Source organism: Saimiri boliviensis, chromosome 9 (assembly GCF_048565385.1).
Source record: "Saimiri boliviensis isolate mSaiBol1 chromosome 9, mSaiBol1.pri, whole genome shotgun sequence".
Lineage (NCBI taxonomy): Eukaryota > Metazoa > Chordata > Mammalia > Primates > Cebidae > Saimiri > Saimiri boliviensis.
The window spans coordinates 92,876,035-92,896,270 of record NC_133457.1 but is presented as its reverse complement, the minus strand read 5'-3'; the positions used below and the strand labels follow the sequence as shown (position 1 = coordinate 92,896,270).

The window sequence follows — 20,236 nt, the reverse complement described above, 5'->3', positions numbered from 1 at the left end:
GGTGGCTCACGCCTGTAATCCCAGCACTTTGGGAGGCCGAGGTGGGCAGATCATCTGAGGTCAGGAGTTCAAGATCAGCCTGACCAACATGGAGAAACCCCATCTCTACTAAAAATACAAAATTAGCCGGGCATGGTGGCACATGCCTGTAATCTCAGCTACTCGGGAGGCTGAGGCAGGAGAATCACTTGAACCCAGGAGGTGGAGGTTGCAGTGGGCTGAGATCATGCCATTGCACTCCAGCCTGGGCAACAAGAGCAGAAGATCTTAAAAAACAAAACCCAAAAAACAAAAAAAAACCCTATGCCTTCAGTGTTTTACAGGCAAGTACTAATAGAGTCAAAGAATACATAATTCAAATCTCATACATAATATTCTACAGTAAGGGAATACAAAAGAGAATACTCCTTGGTTAGAAAATTTGATCCTAAACCAGAAATTACACTACAAAAAAAGGAAAAAAAGCTAATCTTATTCATAATGTAATAATCCTAACAAAACGGCTAGCAGTATATTAAAAGTAATAATCTGAGTAATATACTGAGGCTAGCAGTATATTAAAAGTAATAATCAAGTTAGCCCTTCTCAAGAATGTAGAATTAACATTTAAAAATCAAGTAGGCTGGGCGCGGTGGCTCACGCCTATAATCCCAGCACTTTGGGAGGCTGAGACGGGTGGATCACTAGGTCAAGAGATCAAGACCATCCTGGTCAACATGGTGAAATCCCGTCTCTACTAAAAATACAAAAATTAGCTGGGCATGGTGGTGCACGCCTGTGGTCCCAGCTACTCGGGAGGCTGAGGCAGGAGAATTGCTTGAACCCAGGAGACGGGAGGTTGCAGTGAGCCGAGATCGCACCATTGCACTCCAGCCTGGGTAACAAAAGCAAAAAAACTCCGTCTCAAAAAAAAAAAAAAATCAAGTAATATAGCGGTTTATTACGTTAACAGATTAAAGAAACAAATTTGTAAGTGTAGGAAAAAGTGCTAATAAAAATCAAGAAACAGGCATGATAAAAACTTACTAAACTTATAATGAAAGGGAAATGTTCTTAAAATCTACGAGTATTAAAATACAGAGGAAGCAGTAAAGCTCTCTCTGCTAGACGGGAATAATACAAGAATGCTTGTTATCACTACTTCTACTCCATGATGTACTAGTGGTATGAGCCAGCGAAGGCAAGATAAAGAAATATAATAAGAATTAGGCTGGGCGCGGCAGCTCACACCTGTAATCCAAGCACTTTGGAGGCCAAGACAGGCGGATCACCTGAGGTCGGGAGTTCAAGACCAGTCTGACCAACATAGTGAAACCCCGTATTAAAAAAAAAAAAAAAAAAAGAATTGGAGAGAAAAAAATAAAGCCATCATAATCCATAGATCAAATGAGTGCCCATAAATAAAACTCCAAAGGATCCAGATTATCAGAATTAATTAAGAATAAGGTTGAGGAATACAAAGTAAATATATAAATATTAAATGCAGTTAATCTATAACCAGCAATTTTACCACAATTTAGGATTATAATCCTAGATAAATAATCAAAAGTATAATTATAAAAGATATTTCTGACAGCAAAAAAGATATAAAATAATGAGAAAATTATAACACTATGTTAAAAGTCATTAAAAATGACATAAATATATATCACATTCATGGACTGGAAACTCAGGTTTACTTAATTGACATGGTAAAAATGACAATTCTCTCTAGAGTGATCTTTAAATTCAACATAATTTCAAAAAAAAACCCCAACAAGTTTTTTGAAAATCCTGAAAAGCCAAAATAAAAATGTCAATAACTTGGAGCAAAATGCTAGGAACAGCCAAGACACTCACTCCTGAAGAAAAAAAATAAGGTAGGAACTTGCCTTATCACATTAGACACTGAATGTCTGTGTCCTCTCCAAAATTCCCATGTTGAAGCCTTAACCCCAAAAGTGATCGTATCTAGAGATGGGGCTTTTGGAAGGAAATTGGAGTTAGATGAAATGTGATGAGGTCATAAATGTGGGGCACTGTCTGTTGGGATGTGGTGCCCTTAGAAGAGCTACCAGAGAGCTTGGCCCCTACCACGTGTGCACAGAGGAGGGTTCATGTGGGCACACAGTGACAGCCAGCCTCTACTGGCCAAGAGAAAAGGATAAAACCTCCCCTACCTGCACCTTGATCCTGGACTTCCCAGCCTCCACACTGAGAGAAATAAATTTCTACTGCTTAAACCACTCAGTCTGTGGTATTTTGTTATGGCAGCCCAAGTGGACTAAGACACCATATAGAAATACGTTATCTGTCTAAAATAAAACAACATGGTACTTTCTCAGGGAAAAGCTGAATAATGGAACAGAATAGAGAGCCTATTAATAAATGCACACATAAAGATAGTTGATTTATAACAAAGCTGGCATTACCGATTGGTGGGAAAAGAATGATTTTTTAATAACTGTTGCTGAGACAGGTTGTTGCTTACATTTAAAAAATGAAATTTGACTCCTATCTTCTATCACTTTCAAAGAGCAATTCAGGTTGATTCTTTGAAAAATTATCATATTTTTATAATTCAACAGAAAAAGCCTCAATAAATCTAAAATACATGAATCACACAGGAAAAGATTATCTTGATTACATTAAAACCAAAAGCTTTTATTTGCTAAAAAGCATCAGAAATAAAATAAAAACACAAGCCATGAGGTGAAAGAAAATATTTGTAATATACTGAACTGACAAAGAATTAGTATCCAAAATCTATAAAGAATTCCTAAAATAGGCCAGATGCGGTGGCCCACGCCTATAATCCCCAGCACTTTGGAGGCCAAAGAGGGCAGATGACCTGAGGTCAGGAGTTCAAGACCAGCCTGGCCAACACAGCGAAACCCCGTCTCTACTAAAAATACAAAAATTAGCTGGGTGTTGTGGTGCACCCCTGTAGTCCCAGTTACGTGGGAGGCTGAGGCATGAGAACTGCTTGAACCCGGGAGGTGGAGGTTGCAGTGAGCTGAGATTGTGTCACTGTTCTCCAGCCTGGGCAATAGAGTGAGACTTGGTATCAAATAAATAAATAAATAAGAAAAAGACAATCTAAAAGAAACATGAGCAAGAAAACAAGAACAAGCATTTAACAGAAGGAAAGTATAATAGTTTGGCCAATAAATAAAGATGGTTCACTAATGATAAGAGAAATGTAAATTAAAATCCTAATAATACAGCACTGCACACTCAGCATAATGGCAAAATTGGCAAAACAGCAAGTGTCAGCCAGCATATGGAAAAACTCAAATACTTGTATACTGCTGCTAGAAGTATAATTTGGTATAATCAATTTTTTAAAACAGTCTGGCCTCGTTGATAAAAGCCGTATGTGGGCTCAAACTAAAACTCCAAATTTTTACTCCTCCTCATTCCAACCCTACAGAAATATTTGCCCATGTGGACCAAGAGACATGCACAAGAATTGTCATAACTGTACAGTCTGCAATCCCCCCAAAAACCCTATATTTACTTATTTACTTTATAGAGATAGTGTCTTGCTCTGTCAGCCAGGCTGGAGTACAGTGGTGAGATCATAGCCTTCTACAGTCTTGAACTCCTGGGCTCAAGCCACCCTCCAGTCTCAGCCTTCCAAGTAGATGGTACCATAGGAATATGCCACCATGCCTGGGATTTTTTTTTGTTTTTTGTTTTTTAATTTTAGAAATGGGGTTCTTGAACTGTTGGGTTCCAGCAGTCCTCCTGCCTTGGCCTCCCAAAGTGCTAGGATTACAGATACTGGTCAATTTTAAAAATTCTTTTGTAGAAACAAGAGTCTCACTCTGTTGTCCAGGCTGGTCTTAAACTCCTAGCCTTAAGTGATCCTCCCACTTCAGCCTCCTGAGAAGCTGGGATTACAGGCAAAAGCCACTGCACCTAATACAAAAACTATAAATAACCCACATGTCCACCAACATTCAAAACGATAGTGCATGTTCATACAAAGGAATACTATAGGGCCATGAAACTGAGTAAACTTGGTCAGGTACAGTGGTTCATGCATGTAATCCCAGCACTTTGTGAGGCTGAGGTGGGTGGATCACGAGGTCAGGAGTTCAAGACCAGACTGCCCAATATGGTGAAACCCCATCTCTACTAAAAATACAAAAATTAGCTGGGCATGGTGGCAGGTGCCTATATCTCAGCTACTCATGAGGCTGAGGCAGGAGAATTGCTTGAACCAGGGAGGCAGAGGTTGCAGTGAGCCAACATCATACCACTGCATTCCAGCCTGGGCAACAGAGTGAGACTCCATCTCAAACAAACAAACAAAAAACAAAGAGTAAATTATATGGCTACATATAACAAACTGGATGAATCCTAGGATTATTGAGCAAAAAAAGCAAGTCTCAGAAGAATATACACTGTACAATTCTATTTGTATTAAGTGCAAAACAAGATATTGTTTAGGGATATGGGCATGTGTGGCAAAACTCTAAAGCAGGTTCCTGAGGATCAGGTTCTGGGCAGCCTGCCTGGCCACAGTCAGCAGGGCGGGGAAGAGAAGGGCACATGAAGGACATGAATGGATGGGAAGCTGAATAGCAAGATGTCTTGTGATAGCAGACGCCACTAACTGGTGAAGAGAAAAGGTTCTAGAGCTGAAAACGTTTCAAGGTAAAGGAAATACTATTCTTTTTTTTCCTTTTTTTTTTTTTGAGATGGAGTTTCATTCTTGTTGCCCCGGCTAGAATGCAATGGCATGATCTTGGCTCACCAAAACCTCTGCCTCCTAGGTGCAGGCAATTCTCCTGCCTCAGCCTCCCAATGAGCTGGGATTACAGGTATGCACCACCACACCAGGCTAATTTTGTATTTTTAGTAGAGACGGGGTTTCTCCATGTTGGTCAGGCTGGTCTTGAACTCCTGACCTCAGTTGATCCACCTGCCTCGGGCTCCCAACGTGCTGGGATTACAGGCATGAGCTGCTGAGCCTGGCCAGGAAGTACTATTCTTTTCATCTGGGTGAAAGTAATTACTGGGTGAAAAATCAGAAGACCTGTACAATCCTCCAGACCAGGACTGCTATCTAGATGCTGCCATTACTTGTACTTCCTCTCAGTCAGTCAGGGTGAGGGTACTTTTTTTTTTTTTTGAGACGGAGTTTTGCTCTTGTTGCCCAGGCTGGAGTGTGCAAGGACATGATCTCAGTTCACCACAACCTCCACCTCCACGGTTCATGCGATTCTCCAACCATAGCCTCTTGGGTAGCTAGGATTACAGGCTTGAGCCACCGCGCCCAGCCTATAGAGTGAGGGAGCTTTTTTAAAAAAAGTAGGGAAATAAAAGCCTGCGTAACATCAGGCAAGTTATCAACTTCTATGGGACTCAGGATATGAAGATCAATCAAGATAATGCATCCTGAGGAACTGAAGATAAATACCTTCAGGGGGTGGGAAGAGATAAATTTCAAGTTCATCATAGTCTCAACTAAAGGCAGATTTATAAAGACACTAAAGACACTTGAACTTTAGGACCCCTTACCTGCCCAAGCCCCCTACTAAGGCCCTAAGAAGAGTTCTAACCATTTTGTATCATTTTCCTTAAGGGAGTCCCCAAATGGTATAAACTTCAAGCCCCACAAAACCTATATCAGCTCCTGATTTGAATCCCAAAGTGGTAAAACACTTACCACATAGGCAGGGGAGATTTACCTGTTTAAATTCTCTGCTTCTATTGAATTTCCCTGCCACAGAAAACCATCTCCTAATTCAAATCAGATTTCCCTCAGAAACTAAGAAAGTTTAAAATTTAAGTTCTCAAAAGACTATGACTAATAAGGCTCCAGAAATCCCTGGCTGTGCCCTTTATTCTTGCACAGAGACCTTAGGATACACTGAATCTTGCTGGATAACTCAATACAATGCAATACTATTTTTCTAACAAGGCCCTTTGCTAAGAAGGTGCAAACTAATTTTGGCAAATATCCCTGCTAAATATTGTAATTGGCTCAAGGATGACAGAGCACAAACCACCTCTGTGTTGTGCCTACAATCTGCTTTCAAAACACTATGCAATCTTGCCTCAAGGCTGGTAGTATTACCACATACTCCCTGTCTTCAGCAAATGTTCCCGGGTTCTCTGAACCAGGATCTGGAGAGGCAGAAATGCAGGGACAGATGTGATAACAAATGTCATTACCACCCCAGCATTATGTGGACAGAAAACCAGAACTCCTTGTGCTTTGTCTTGTATGTGAATGAAGGAGCAGAAGCAGAACCAGTGATCTGAGAACAGGGAGAGGAATTTGCCACCGGATAGAATATTTTCAACAAGAAGAACAAATCATCCAGAAAGGGGATTTGCTTAGCAGAGGTTGAGGAATTTGTAGAGTAAGTCAGAACTCCTCCCTCACATGAAGGCTATATTAAACAAGGAAAGAATAGGACTTACAAGAAAATGTTGTTTTGAGGAAACCAAAAATGAACATGCAGTAAATCCTTGTAAAATCCATGTAAGACCAACAAGGTTTTTGAGGATTTTAGATGAGCAGAAACACTGCCAGCTTGGAATGAAAGCGACAGAGACATGTAAAATTGAAGGAGACTGGGCCGGGCGCGGTGGCTCACGCCTGTAATCCCAGCACTTTGGGAGGCCGAGGCGGGTGGATCACGAGTTCAAGAGATCGAGACCACCCTGGTCAACATGGTGAAACCCCATCTCTACTAAAAATACAAAAAATTAGCCGGGCATGGTGGCACATGCCTGTAATCCCAGCTACTCAGGAGGCTGAGGCAGGAGAATTGCCTGAACCCAGGAGGCGGAGGTTGCGGTGAGCCGAGATCGCGCCATTGCACTCCAGCCTGGGTAACAAGAGCGAAACTCTGTCTCAAAAAAAAAAAAAAAAAAAAAAAAAAAAATTGAAGGAGACTGTTGGACCCTCAAAATTCTACTGGCAAGAGGCAAGCTGATAAAACAACTCAGCTACAAACAAGGTGCTACCTTTCACTGAAAAAGGAAGGACGACAGTGGTGTAGCCACAAGCCCAGACGGTGGAGGCATGAGCCCAGAGCAAACCAAGAGCACACAGGGTAGAACCAAGAGCCAGGGGCAGAGCTGAAAGCCAGACTTATTCCCAGGCCTTGAAACCTAATCAAGGAACTGGAGTCTGCCCAGCTGGACTTCAGCGCTGCCTTGGGCTTGTGACTCCTTTTTACCTTCTGTTTTTCCTCTTTGTGAACCGGAAGTCTGGGAAGTCTATGCCAGTCCCACCTTGCATGTTGGGAGGGTTGGGGGCAGATGACTTGTCTCTTTAGTTTCGTACATCCACAGACTTGATAGATTACACTCCCAAGCCTGATTTACATGGGACTCAGATGATCTTGATCATGAGATTTTGGGTATGTAAGCCCATGAGATTTAGAACTTTGAACTGCAGCCATAATGGGATGAGACTCTCCGGAGGAGGTAACTGTATTTGCATAAGACAGGGACATGAATTATGAGTGCCAGAGGGTGGACTGGGATAGGCAAAAACTTAAGATGCTGACAGCAGAAGAGGAATTCAGAGAGATTCAAAGTGTAAGAGAGATTCAATACAAGGAGGTTCTTTATAACTGAGATGGAGGGGGTGGATCACAAGGGCAAGGACTTCTGGGAGGAGCTGAGAGGATCCCTGTTTGATAGCCAACAACGAAACAGGGACCTCAGTCCTACAAGTGAAAGGAACTGGCAGACAAACATCCTGGTTGAGCTTGGGAGATTCTTTCCTTTCCCAGAGGCTCTAGATAAGAGCCTAGTCTGGCTGATGCCTTGACTTTGACCTCATGAGATCTGGGTCCAGCCAAGCACGCCTGAACTTCTGACCCAGAGAACGGTGAGATAATAAGAGGGTGTTGTTTTAAAAACTACTAAATTTGTGGTAATTTGTTACACAGCAAGAGAAAATGAATCCAGATTCTGTTTAGGTTCACAAATTCTATTTCTGGAAATGTTGCTGCCCTAGTCCATTAGGAGAGCTAACCTCAGACAGCAACAAAAGGACCAAGTTCAGTTCTGTGGTTAGCCTTTCCTAGCATACATTTCCTCATCTACAAAGCGGGTGAGTCAAGAGAGAAAAGCTGTACCACAACTGTGTTCAAATATAAGATGTATTTTTAATCACAACACCCGTGCTGCCATCTGCAAATGAGGGACCCAGGCATGGCCAAGAACAGAAAAGTCATAACTCCTTACCTTCCTCAGGGCAGGACTGTAGATTGCTGGAATAAAGATATGCTCCTTCTCCTCTCGCTAGAAACGTACCCAGGAATGACTCATCCCCCTTTAAAAACAACAGCAACAACAACAAAAACCAAAAAAGAACAGCTGATTTATAGCATAAATACAGAATTAAAAGTCCTGTCCAATTTTGTGTCTACAAAAAGCTGAGTCAGGTTCAAATAGCCCCAGTGTATTCCATGGCCTTTGGCATTGTCTGGCTCTTTGGCAGGTTGCTGGCATCCTTGATTTGCGCTGAGAAAAAGAACATTAAGGTTTTCTCTGAGTCCAAGCATCAGAGCCTTCAAAGCTTGTTCATGTTCCAGTGGATTTATTCCCTCTGTGAAAATGGAGGCAGCTTCTCCTTGGCCTTAAGCCTTGATGTCCCAGCTCTACATGTCTAGGCCAATCTGGGATCTGCTTTTAATATTATAGGGAGATTAAAAAAAAACACCAAAAAGCCCTAATGGAATAAAGAATCCCTCTAATTGTATCCTCTATAAATGGTTGGTTATTTATTTATTTATTTATTTAAGAGACGGGGTAAGGCCGGGCGCGGTGGCTCAAGCCTGTAATCCCAGCACTTTGGGAGGCCGAGGCGGGTGGATCACGAGGTCAAGAGATCGAGACCATCCTGGTCAACATAGTGAAACCCCGTCTCTACTAAAAATACAAAAAATTAGCTGGGCATGGTGGCATGTGCCTGTAATCCCAGCTACTCAGGAGGCTGAGGCAGGAGAATTGCCTGAACCCAGGAGGCGGAGGTTGCGGTGAGCCGAGATCGCGCCATTGCACTCCAGCCTGGGTAACAAGAGCGAAACTCCGTCTCAAAAAAAAAAAAAAAAAGAGACGGGTTTCACTATCTTGGCCAGGCTGGTCTTGAACTCCTGACTTCATGATCCACTCGCCTTGGCCTCCCAAAGTGCTGGGATTAGAGGCATGAGCCACTGCACGTGGCCTTACAAATGGTTATTTCTAAAGCTCTGTGGGGAAGGGGAGGAATGCAAATAGGAAGTAAAGACAACGCAGTGCAAATCCTTTAGATTAGTAATGAGATGAAGTATTTTAATACCTTTATGAATTGCTTATATTATCTTTTGATATGATGTTAACACAGAATAAGAAGGCTGCTTACCTTCACTGCTTGCTGGGTTTTGTCAGAAAATTTTACTTCATTATCTTCCACCTGTGTCCAAAAAGGAATGCAGATTTTCAGTTGACTACTTCAAGGGAAAACCCTGCTAGGTCTCCCACTGTGTTGGAATACTTCCAGGACACTGACCGGGTAGTCCCTCCACACCACGTCCATGTCCAGTGCTCTCAGGCCCTGACACAGCTGAGATGTCTGCTGGTCACCAGGGCTCAGAGCTAACGAGCTTATGGCATGCGTTAGTCTCTACCTACATTTCACTTAGAAAAAAACAACGGTTTTTAGGAACGAAGCAAACAGAATGTATTAAAATACTTTCAGAGAGTGTCTTCTCATTTAAGCACATTCAGGTTAGAGGATAACTCTCGGTCTTCCCTGTCTGTGTGGGAACTGCAGAAGCAGAGTATGAACACTCTCAAGCAGGGACTCAGCCCATTAGCAGACTAAATGCTGTCACACCTTCTAAGTTCCAAGGCGCTGGTTTCAGACCAAGTCCTTCTCACTGTGCAAAATGGGACTTTTCAACAAGTAAAGAGACGTTGCTGTAAAAAAGTAGCAACCACTCTACCAGGGAAGGACACCACAGGATCCACTTCGCACGATCTGTATGACCTTCTAAGCTCAGTTTCCTCATCTGCAGAATGAGGCTGTTATGTCTTCCTTCACAATTTAACAGTGACCCATATAACTCTGTTCCTTTCTTATGAAACTTATCTAAGATATGAGAGTTAATGAAATCAGGTTCATTTGTATAAAGAGAAAGGGCTGAGATAAAAACTTCCATTCCTGAACAACAGCTAGTTCAGGATCTGACATCCCACCAGGGGCACACAAAGAGGCTCTTCCTCAAATGTTTGCCCTGATTTTTTTCACACATAGGTCCACTTCCACCTGATGAATGACACTACTAACCAGCCAGGAGCAGAATCTGGGTACAGCGGCAGTCAGGACTATGGAGCTGGTTTCTGTGGTAACAGTGCCATCTGCAGGAAGACCACAGACATGCCAGTTACTCCCCTAGTACCTCACCCCGCCTTGCCGCCCTCAGACCCTAAATGCCCTTCTCAGGAGCAAGGGCTCTTATTTTATTTTTCTTGAGACAGCATCTTGCTCTGTTGCCCAGGCTGGAGTGCACTGGTGCGATCTCAGCTCACTGCAATCTCCACCTTGCAGGTTCAAGCAATTCTCCTGCCTCAGCCTCCCAAGTAGCTGGGATTACAGGTATGTGCCACCACGCCCGGCTAATTTTTGTATTTTTAGAAGAAACAGGGTTTCACCATGTTGGGCAGGCTGATTTCGAACTCCTGACCTCAGGTGATCCACCAGCCATGGCCACCCAAAGAGTTGGGATTATAGGCAACATGGCAATACCCTGGTTCTCTACAAAAATTATGAAAATTGGCCAGGCACGGTGGCTCAAGCCTGTAATCCCAGTACTTTGGGAGGCCGAGGCAGGTGGATCACGAGGTCAAGAGATCGAGACCATCCTGGTCAACATGGTGAAACCCCGTCTCTACTAAAGGTGCAAAAAATTAGCTGGGCATGGTGGCACGTGCCTGTAATCCCAGCTACTCAGGAGGCTGAGGCAGGAGAATTGCCTGAACCCAGGAGGCGGAGGTTGCGGTGAGCCGAGATCGCGCCATTGCACTCCAGTCTGGGTAACAGGAGCGAAACTCTGTTTCAAAAAATAAAAATAAAAATAAAAATAAAAATTATGAAAATTAGCCAGGCGTAGTGGCACATTGGTAGTCCCTGCTACTTGGGAGGCTGAGGTGGGAGAATCGCTTGAGCCCAGGAGATGGAGGTTGCAGTGAGCCAAGATCATGCCACCACACTCCAGCCTGGGTGACAGAGCAAAACCCCGTCTAAAAAAAAAAAACCAAAAAACAAAACTCTTGGGAATTAGTCCATTTTACCATTACTTTTTATTTTTGAGATGGGAGTCTCACTGTGTCACCAGGATGGAGTGTAGTGGTGCGATCTCGACTCACTGCAACCTCCGCCTCCTGGGTTCTGGGTTCAAGTGATTCTCCTGCCTCAGTCTCCTGAGTAGCTGTCACCCAAGCAGGAGTACAGTGGCACAATTTCAGCTCACTGCAACCTCCACCTCACAAGTTCAAGTGATATCCCCTACCTCAGCCTCAAGTAGCTGGGATTACAGGTGCCCACCACCATGCCAGATAATTTTTGTATTTTTAGTAGAGATGGGGTTTCACCATGTTGGCTAGGCTGCTCTTGAGCTTCTGACCTCAAATGATCCTCCTGCCTTAGCCTCCCAAAGTGGTGGGATTACAGGCGTGAGCCATTGTGCCCAGCTTTCAAATAGCTTCTTCTTGACTACTAATGAGGCTACACATCTTCATTTATACATATTCCTCCTCCCTTTTTTGTTTTCCACACCTGTGAAGTACCTGTTCATTTTATTATTATTATTATTATTTTTTTGCTCATTTTACCATTGGGTAGCTTATCTTTTCTTATTAATAGTAAGAGCTCTTCATCAATGAGGATATAAACCCTTTGTACCTCATTAATGTTCCTCTTTTGCTTTTTTGAGACAGGGTCTCACTGTGTCCCTGAGGCTGGAGGGCAGTGACGTGATCATAAGTTCTAATATTTTTACCAGTTTATTGTTGGCTTTTTGCCTTAGCTTATAGCTTATTTTGCAAAAAAAAAAAAAAAAAAAAAAGGCTTAAGGTTTGCTTTCTGAAGATCACATATACGTACCCTTTTCTTTAACTAAGATCTGAGAAGTCAAAAATGATTCAGAGAAGACCACAGATCCTAAGCAACCACTTCCTCCCAGCAAGTCAGGAATGTCATAGACGGTCATATAAGCCTGCATCAAATGAGAAAACAGAGCAGTTACCAGCCCAAAACCTTCACAGAGAAGTCTATAAGAAGGAGACCACAAAATACTGCCTTAAGGAATATGGCAAAAGAGTACTGAAGAGTTTCTAGGAAAAACTGGAGTTATCTTAAAAACATCTTTGAACTAGGAGGTGACTTCAGGATCACCCAGTCTTCCCTGAAATTGCTCCCTGATCACAGATGTACTTGGGCTATAAAGCAAGCATCTTTTTGTTTCTATAAATTCCCTTAACCTGCTTTATATTGACTGTGCACAGTGGCTCATGCCTATAATCCCAGCAATTTGGGAGGTCCAGGTACCCAGGAATTTGAGACCCACCTGGAAAACACAGTGAAATTCCCACTCTACTAAAAAAAAAAATTAGGCGGGACATGATGGCTCATGCCTGTAATCCCAGCACTTCGGAGGCCAAGGCGGGTGGATCACCTGAGCCCAGGAGTTTGAGACCACCCTGGGCAACATGGCAAAATCCCATCTCTACTAAAAATAAAAGTAAATTAAAAAAAAAAAAAAAAAATATATATATATATATATATATATATATATGTATTTGCCGGGCATTATGGCATGTGTCTGTAATCCCAGCTACTTGGGAGGCTGAGGCAGGAGAATTGCTTGAACCTGGGAGGTGGAGGTTGCAGTGAGCCGAGATCACGCCACTGAACTCCAGCCTGGGCAACAGAGTAAGACTCCATCTCAAAAAAAAAAAGAACGAAAAAAAAAAATAGCCAGGCATGGTGGCATCTGCCTGTGGTCTCAGTTATTTAGGAGGCTAAGGCAGGAAGATTGTTTGAGCCCAGGAGGTTGAGGCTGCAGTAAGCTATGATCACGCCACTGCACTCGGCCTGGGTGACAGAGCAAGATCCTATCTCAAAAACAAGAAAAACAAAAAACCAAGAAAGCTATTCAAGTTTTTGAGGCCAACGCAAATAAAAGCAGAGGCTTCAGTAGCCTGGAAACAAATTAGAGCAACTCAGAGAGCTCCCAAATGTCTGGTAAGAAAGCCCTAATTTATCAGGTAAAAACTGGTGAAAATGGACAATTCTGGGAAGAAGCCAGCAGAAGAAACAGAGAAAGTGATGTTAGCCAGAGCTAGAGTCTGGGATGGTCAGGAAGATCTGATGAGGGACATGGGATAAGCAGCACAAGGACCTCCTACCCTGAAGAGCACTGAGTGGTGGGCAGAGGTACAAAGCTTCTGAAACTAAGTCCACTTTTACATATTGTCGTCCTAGCCTGGGACACCTGTCCTATCCCTCAGGACAGAGACAAAAGATCTGAGGATCTTGAAGGAATTGCTGGATTTTCAAAGAAAAACTTAAAGAGGGCAGAAGGTTGAAAAGAAAAAAACAGTTAAAGCCAAAGCTGTTAATTTTCCACATTATTATGATAATAGGATATACAAAAGAGACAGGTAGGCTTCTATATTTGAGTTAACTTTCTTTTTAGGTTTGACAACTGGAAGGTTTATCTAAAGCTGTCTCAAAGAATTTTGAGCATCTGAAGACACAGAACCCTCCTGAGCCACATGGTTCCTCTTAAGTAACAATGGCAATCCTATGTCTTTGGTTCCCAGGCCAATCAGGTGGACAGATCCTGTGGGTTCCTGATCCTTCATGTTCATATTTGGCCACTGGTATTGAGGAAGGGGAGAGAGGACATTAAAAAGAGGACATGGGGTGTTTGTTGGAGATTTGCTATGTATTTCCCACCATGTGGCACGGGGAAAGAAAAAATATAGCATGGTGCCTGTCTTCAGGAAATCTATAATGTATAGCTAGAGAGACAATGGCATTCTTACACAAGAGTCATCATATGACACATGATATCATATGACATGTTAGCATAGAATTATTCCTTAAACTGCAACTGCAAGTACCATGGGAATACTTGTAGGGAGAAATCAACAGGGGAGGTTTTGAGAAGGAAATAGAACTTCATCTCTGTCTGGGTAAGAGGACGGAATGTAGATAGAAAGCATCAACTTCTGGCATCTTATTTCCTATCTCATTAGCTGTGCATACTTAACACAGACTGTGATTCTACTGGATTCCTAATCAGCTGCTACTGTGCAAAGCATCTTCAAGCACTGTGCAAAAGTCCAAGGAGAGAAGTCAGGGACTTAAAGTCTAACAAAGAGATAAAGTATTATTACCTAAATATCAGAAAGTATTTCCCAATGTTTTAATAATATCACAAAAAAGCCTAAATTAGTTCTAAAAGAACATCCACACAAAATGTTGACAGATGGGGACCAGGAACATTATAAAAATAAAAATTACAACCTTAAAAAATTACCCTTGTTGTGCTGTTCTCTGTAGATAAGTTAACACTACTGACAGGAACTCTGAGTTACTTTTCCACAGGTGATGGTGAGGGGATGCACTTGTACCAAGTCATTCACAGCTGGTCACCTAATTTCCTGGGACCAAAGCTTGTTGGAACTAAGGCTCAGGCAGTGCTCACAGAACAGACTCAAGATCACACCACCAACAGAATTCCTGGCTAGATATCTACCACCCTCTCATGCACCGTTTGCCAACCTTCTTCATATCAGATGCTCTGGCGTAAATGGAGGACTCAGCTTGTGACTGAGAGCAACTGGCCTAGAAACTCTGGCTCCCTGGGCCATGCCATCCCACCCAGGGACATTATCTCAATGCATCTCCAAACCATTCCCCCAGCACACAGGTTGGAAAACTTTGCTGACTACCCTACTTCATAGGAGACCCAGGTACCTATTGACTTTGGGTTATTTAAATAATTATAGACAGGTATCACTTAATGACAGGAATGCATTCTGAGAAATGCATCATTAGCTGATTTCATCATTGTGTGAACATTATAGAGTGCACTTAAACCTACATAGTATAGCCTACTATATACCTAGGCTAGCTGGTATAGTCTATTGCTCCTAGGCTACAAACCTGTACAACATGTTACTACACTGAATACTGTAGGCAATTATAACATAACGGTAAATATTTGTGTATTTAAGCATATCTACACGTAGAAATGGTGAGTAAAAATACAGCATTATGATATTATGGGACCACTGTTGTATCTGTAGTTCACTGTTGACCAAGATGTTCTTTTGTGGTACAGGGCTGTAGTTAAATTTTCCCAGGTCACTGTTTTTGTTTGTTTGTTTTTTAAGACTAAATCTCTGCCACCCAGGCTGGAGTGCAGTGGTGCAATCACGGCTTACTGTAGTCTCAAACTCCTGGGCTCAAATGATCCTCCTGCCGCAGCAGCCTGAGGAGCTCAGGCTGCAGTACATGCCACCACACCTGGCTAATTTTTAAAATACGTTTTTGTGGACACAGGGTCTCACTATGTTGCCAAGACTGGTCTCAACTCTAGGTTCCTGTTAAAGGCATCAATGCAAGTCTTGGAACTCAAAGAAGCCAATGAAAAACTTTATCTGTTATCCTGGACTCATATTTAGACATGAGGCCAGAGCAATCTCAGCTACCTGTAGGAAGGCTTCATAACGCAGAAAGAGGTGCTTCCCAACACCTTAGTTAAGACTTTGGACCCTGGGGAAGCCTAGGCAAGGGAGTATAGATGTGAGTGGCCCTGGCACAGCTACCTGGGTACCCTCAGTAAGCACAGGCTCACCACTGCTTTGGCTGGGATAGGAATAGAACAGATCAGTTTCTTCAGGTAAGGGGTGGGCTACTCAAGACCTCCACCCACTCCCACCTCCCTACTTACAGATGTCCCTCTGCAGGCCATTTCCAGCCAGCTGACCCATGACAGCTCTGCTTACCGTCTTCACAAAGAATAAGCTATCTTCACAGTCCAGCGGTACAATTCTATGAGAGGAAAGAGATGGAAAAGACTGTTAAAGAGTTTTTAAGTGTACTGAAATTTACAGTGTTGACTTTTTTCTACCTGGCAATGACAAGTCATAGACTCAGGTTGTTCTCAGGGACTTTCAAAACACTGGGTTACATGTATGTAGAATTGGTATGTGGGCCACTAAGGTAAATATGTCCAGCCCCACCTCTGCCCCTCAGCTCTGCAGTGGGAAGCACTCAGGGTACAGGGCCTCAGCTGAGCACAACCAACCCAACCCCAACCCTGGAGTGATATCACTGCCAGGTATGGAACTGTGAGAAAACCACTCATGTCAGCAGCTGCCCCTATCTTTTTTTTTTTTTTTTTTAAAGACAGGGTTTCGCCATGTTGGCCAGGCTGGTCTTAAGCTCCTGACCTCAGGTGATCCGCCTGCCTCGGCCCCTCAAAGTGCTGAGATTACAGGCGTGAGCCACGACACCCAGCCTCTCCTATCTTTATCTTCCTAAAACTTGCTCCATGAGGATTCACCACAATCATATACGCACCTTCCCTGATTATTCACAGCATGTATGTGAAAAGCCATCTTGGAGCTGTAGACCAGAAACAAAACAAAAGAAAAATCAGTCTGCTCCTGTTCCCCAGATACTTGTGCAAGGTCCTGCTTGGGACTCTCAAGGCTACACAGTGAAGTGTTTGTCATCCTTGCTTTACACAGATTTACCCTAGATATTTTAGATACTTTCCCCATGGTCCCACGCCACCAGCAGGTGTGGGACCAGTGTCTGACTCTAATCACGGCCCTGCCTCTGTGCAAGTCCTAAGGACTGTCTTGACTCCTGGACCACAACAGGAGAAAATGACATGAGAGAACTGCCGCTCACTGCAGACTGAGAGTGGCCCTCCATCCCTGCTCTGAGCACAAGCAGAGGCCACATCTCTGCTACTCATAGTCAAATGCTGTGGAGCCATGGGCAGGGTCAGGCCTTCAGAGTTAAGAAATAACTAGAAAACTCTCTGAGCTTACTCTAAATTGTGTTAGTGTAATTTCTTACATTAACAAGTATTGGATAGTTACATACTAATTCCTGTCTGCATTCATGGCTCCCCAATCCTTTCCCCCTTGGGAGAGAGATCTGTTAATCTGAAGCAGTGCAAGGGTCCTTAGTGAAGTCATCTGTTTTATTTTTATTTTTTTTGAGACAGAGTCTTGTTCTGTCACCCAGGCTGGAGTGTAGTGGCACCATCTTGACTCATTGCAACCTTGGCCTCCTGGGTTCAAGTGATTCTCCTGCCTCAGCCTCCTGAGTAGTTGGGACTATAGGCGCATGCCACCACGGCTGGCTAATTTTTGTATTTTTAATGAAGATGGGGAATTGCCATGTTGGCCAGTATGGTCTCAAACTCCTGACCTCAAGTGATCTGCCTGTCTTGGCCTCCCATAGTGCTGGGATTACAGGCGTCAGCCATTTTCAGTGAACTAATCTATGTGGTGAGAAAGGGGTGGGGCTCTAGGCAGAAAACTGGCCTGGGAGACTCTTCTCCAATTGACTGGCATTTTCTCCTTGTGCCTTTCTCCAGCTAGGGCAGACACCCAGGCCTAGAAGGCCTTGGGAGTGAGAGGTGGCCTGCTCTGGGAAAGCTGAGTGGCCTAGGCAAGGGCTCAAGTAGAGGAGGAGCAGAATGACTATGCCAGCCATATTGATGGTAAAAGAGAATACCCCACTGTGATAGCAGCTAACATCTATGTGCCTAATTGCTTTATAAGGTGGGTAGTTGAGGAAGCAGATACAGAAAGTCCCCTATCTTGCCCAGAGTCACAATGACGCAAAGTGAAGGAGTGTTCTCAGACTCAGGTTGGCCAGAAACAGACAGTACAGGGCAGCACAAGGCCTTAAGGGAACAAACTTCCTTTATCCTTCCCCTTTCATGGCCAGAGAAGCAAGATCCAGAAGACCCAGGGGAAAGAAGACCTGAAGCAAGTCTAAAGCCCTGCATCTCAGAGTTCTGGCTCTTTCTTCCACTCCTGGGGCTGCAGAAATAGAATTCTTGTTAGACCAATTAATTGACTAATCTTTCAAATATTCCCTCTTATTACCCAGGACTGTGGATATAAGAAAAATGTGGGACATAGACCTGAGGCATCACAGGACACATCCTAGAAGTATTCTTCAATAAATTCCCTAATACTGGCGTCTGTTGTATCCTTTGCATGAAAGTGTACACAATGGTCCTCACGTGAAACACTGGGTTAAGTGGACTGGGTTCATGAAGATTCAGCTATGGATAAAGACCACAAAGAGATCCACTGTGACATGCCAAGAGATGTGATGAAAAAATCACTAGATTCTCAGACCATGCAGACCCTAAGACATGGCTAGGCTCAGAGTTTCTGTCATTCTAGTGAGAGACGAGGTCCAGTGCAAATCTCTTCCACGCAGTGACTATCTTCCTTTGCCCAGGGTCCCCTGCCTCTATAAACCTCACCGTTCAGGTCCCCAGCTTCATCTTTCTAGCCTTGGAACCCAGGCCTGTCAAGTCTCCTGTGATTCTGGTGTTAATCTACCTTGCATTCCAGCCTCAAAACATGTGTGTGACTTTCTTAAACAGTTCCTCCATCTTTGGCTCTTTGGCTTCTAAGTAGAGGTTGAATCATGAATGACTCTCCTTCATACATCCCATTATTTTACTGAAACATTTCTCAAAGGGAGATGAAATATAACTTACAAGGGACAAAGAATCTTTCAAAAACAAAGACAAAAAAATTCCTTATAAAAATATCAGCCATTGCTTACCGCAGAGCTGCCTTAAATGGAATCAACTCAAAGAAATCTAACCCAGATCCCAGAGTCTGCTCTGCTACCTCCTTGGCCTGTAAAATAATAACAAGACAGGGACAATTAGCTTTCACAGTAGGAAAAAGTACACATATAACTGAAGGACGGGCCCTCCTAACACTTATCCAAGATCACACTATGCCCTACAGTGTGCCCTTCCCATCTATGTAACTACTTGGTAGACACGAACAGATTAAAGTGAAAGCATCATGTTAAGGGAAGCAAGGGCCTGCTTTCTCCAACCTAGGTTAACAGGACAAAACTGCATTCAGGCAGGTGTGCACTGGAACCTGACCTGCTGGATCCAGAGAAGTGACCAGCTGTGATGACAGCAGTGGAATGTGAGGTCTGTAAAAGTGCTTTTTCCCCCGCTCTTCCCTGGCTCTTGGAAAGGAACGTCTGCCCTCAGAGTTTTAGCCAGATGCTAAGAATATCCAAATAGGCCGGGCGCGGTGGCTCAAGCCTGTAATCCCAGCACTTTGGGAGGCCGAGGCGGGTGGATCACGAGGTCGAAAGATCGAGACCATCCTGGTCAACATGGTGAAACCTAGTCTCTACTAAAAATACAAAAAAACTAGCTGGGCGTGGTGGTGCATGCCTGTAATCCCAGCTACTTAGGAGGCTGAGGCAGGAGAATTGCCTGAGCCCAGGAGGCGGAGGTTGCGGTGAGCCGAGATCGCGCCATTGCACTCCAGCCTGGGTAACAAGAGCGAAACTCCGTCTCGGAAAAAAAAAAAAAAAAAAAAAAAAATGCGCCGGGCGCGGTGGCTCAAGCCTGTAATCCCGGCACTTTGGGAGGCCGAGGCGGGTGGATCACGAGGTCGAGAGATCGAGACTATCCTGGTCAACATGGTGAAACCCTGTCTCTACTAAAAATACAAAAAATTAGCTGGGCATGGTGGCACGTGCCTGTAATCCCAGCTACTCAGGAGGCTGAGGCAGGAGAATTGCCTGAACCCAGGAGGCGGAGGTTGCGGTGAGCCGAGATCGCGCCATTGCACTCCAGCCTGGGTAACAAGAGCGAAACTCCGTCTCAAAAAAAAAAATTAAAAAAAAAAATAATAATATCCAAATAGCTACAGTTACAAAAGATAAGTTAAAAAACAAAGATGTGAGAACTGATATTGAAGGACACCCCACTGCTTTGCCATGTAGTGGCTGAAGGGCTGAGAAATCTGGACTCAGTACCAGGGATACAAGTTCAGTGAGGAGGGGAGATGGCAAGGAGCTGGTGACTACAGCTACAGTCTCTCTGATATCTACATCATACACAACCTTTCCAATGTCAAATGGCTTCCTTCAGAAAAGGTCCTATTGGCATTTGGGAGGCATCAAGCTGACTCTTCTCAT

General features: G+C 43.6%; 1 protein-coding gene across 3 annotated transcripts in view; it reads right to left on the bottom strand.

Annotated features, from left to right (window-relative positions):
* Positions 1 to 20,236, bottom strand: part of DNAAF9 (dynein axonemal assembly factor 9) — a 156,204-nt gene that overhangs the window by 63,067 nt on the left and 72,901 nt on the right. For all 3 annotated transcript variants that reach the window (XM_039479457.2, XM_039479458.2, XM_074406314.1), the window contains 7 exons: positions 18,845 to 18,921; positions 16,598 to 16,642; positions 16,021 to 16,066; positions 12,104 to 12,215; positions 10,289 to 10,359; positions 9,362 to 9,412; positions 8,203 to 8,290 (listed from right to left, as the gene is read on the bottom strand). In XM_039479457.2, the coding sequence (XP_039335391.1) occupies positions 8,203 to 8,290; positions 9,362 to 9,412; positions 10,289 to 10,359; positions 12,104 to 12,215; positions 16,021 to 16,066; positions 16,598 to 16,642; positions 18,845 to 18,921 (490 nt within the window). The remainder of the gene's footprint in view (positions 1 to 8,202; positions 8,291 to 9,361; positions 9,413 to 10,288; positions 10,360 to 12,103; positions 12,216 to 16,020; positions 16,067 to 16,597; positions 16,643 to 18,844; positions 18,922 to 20,236) is intronic.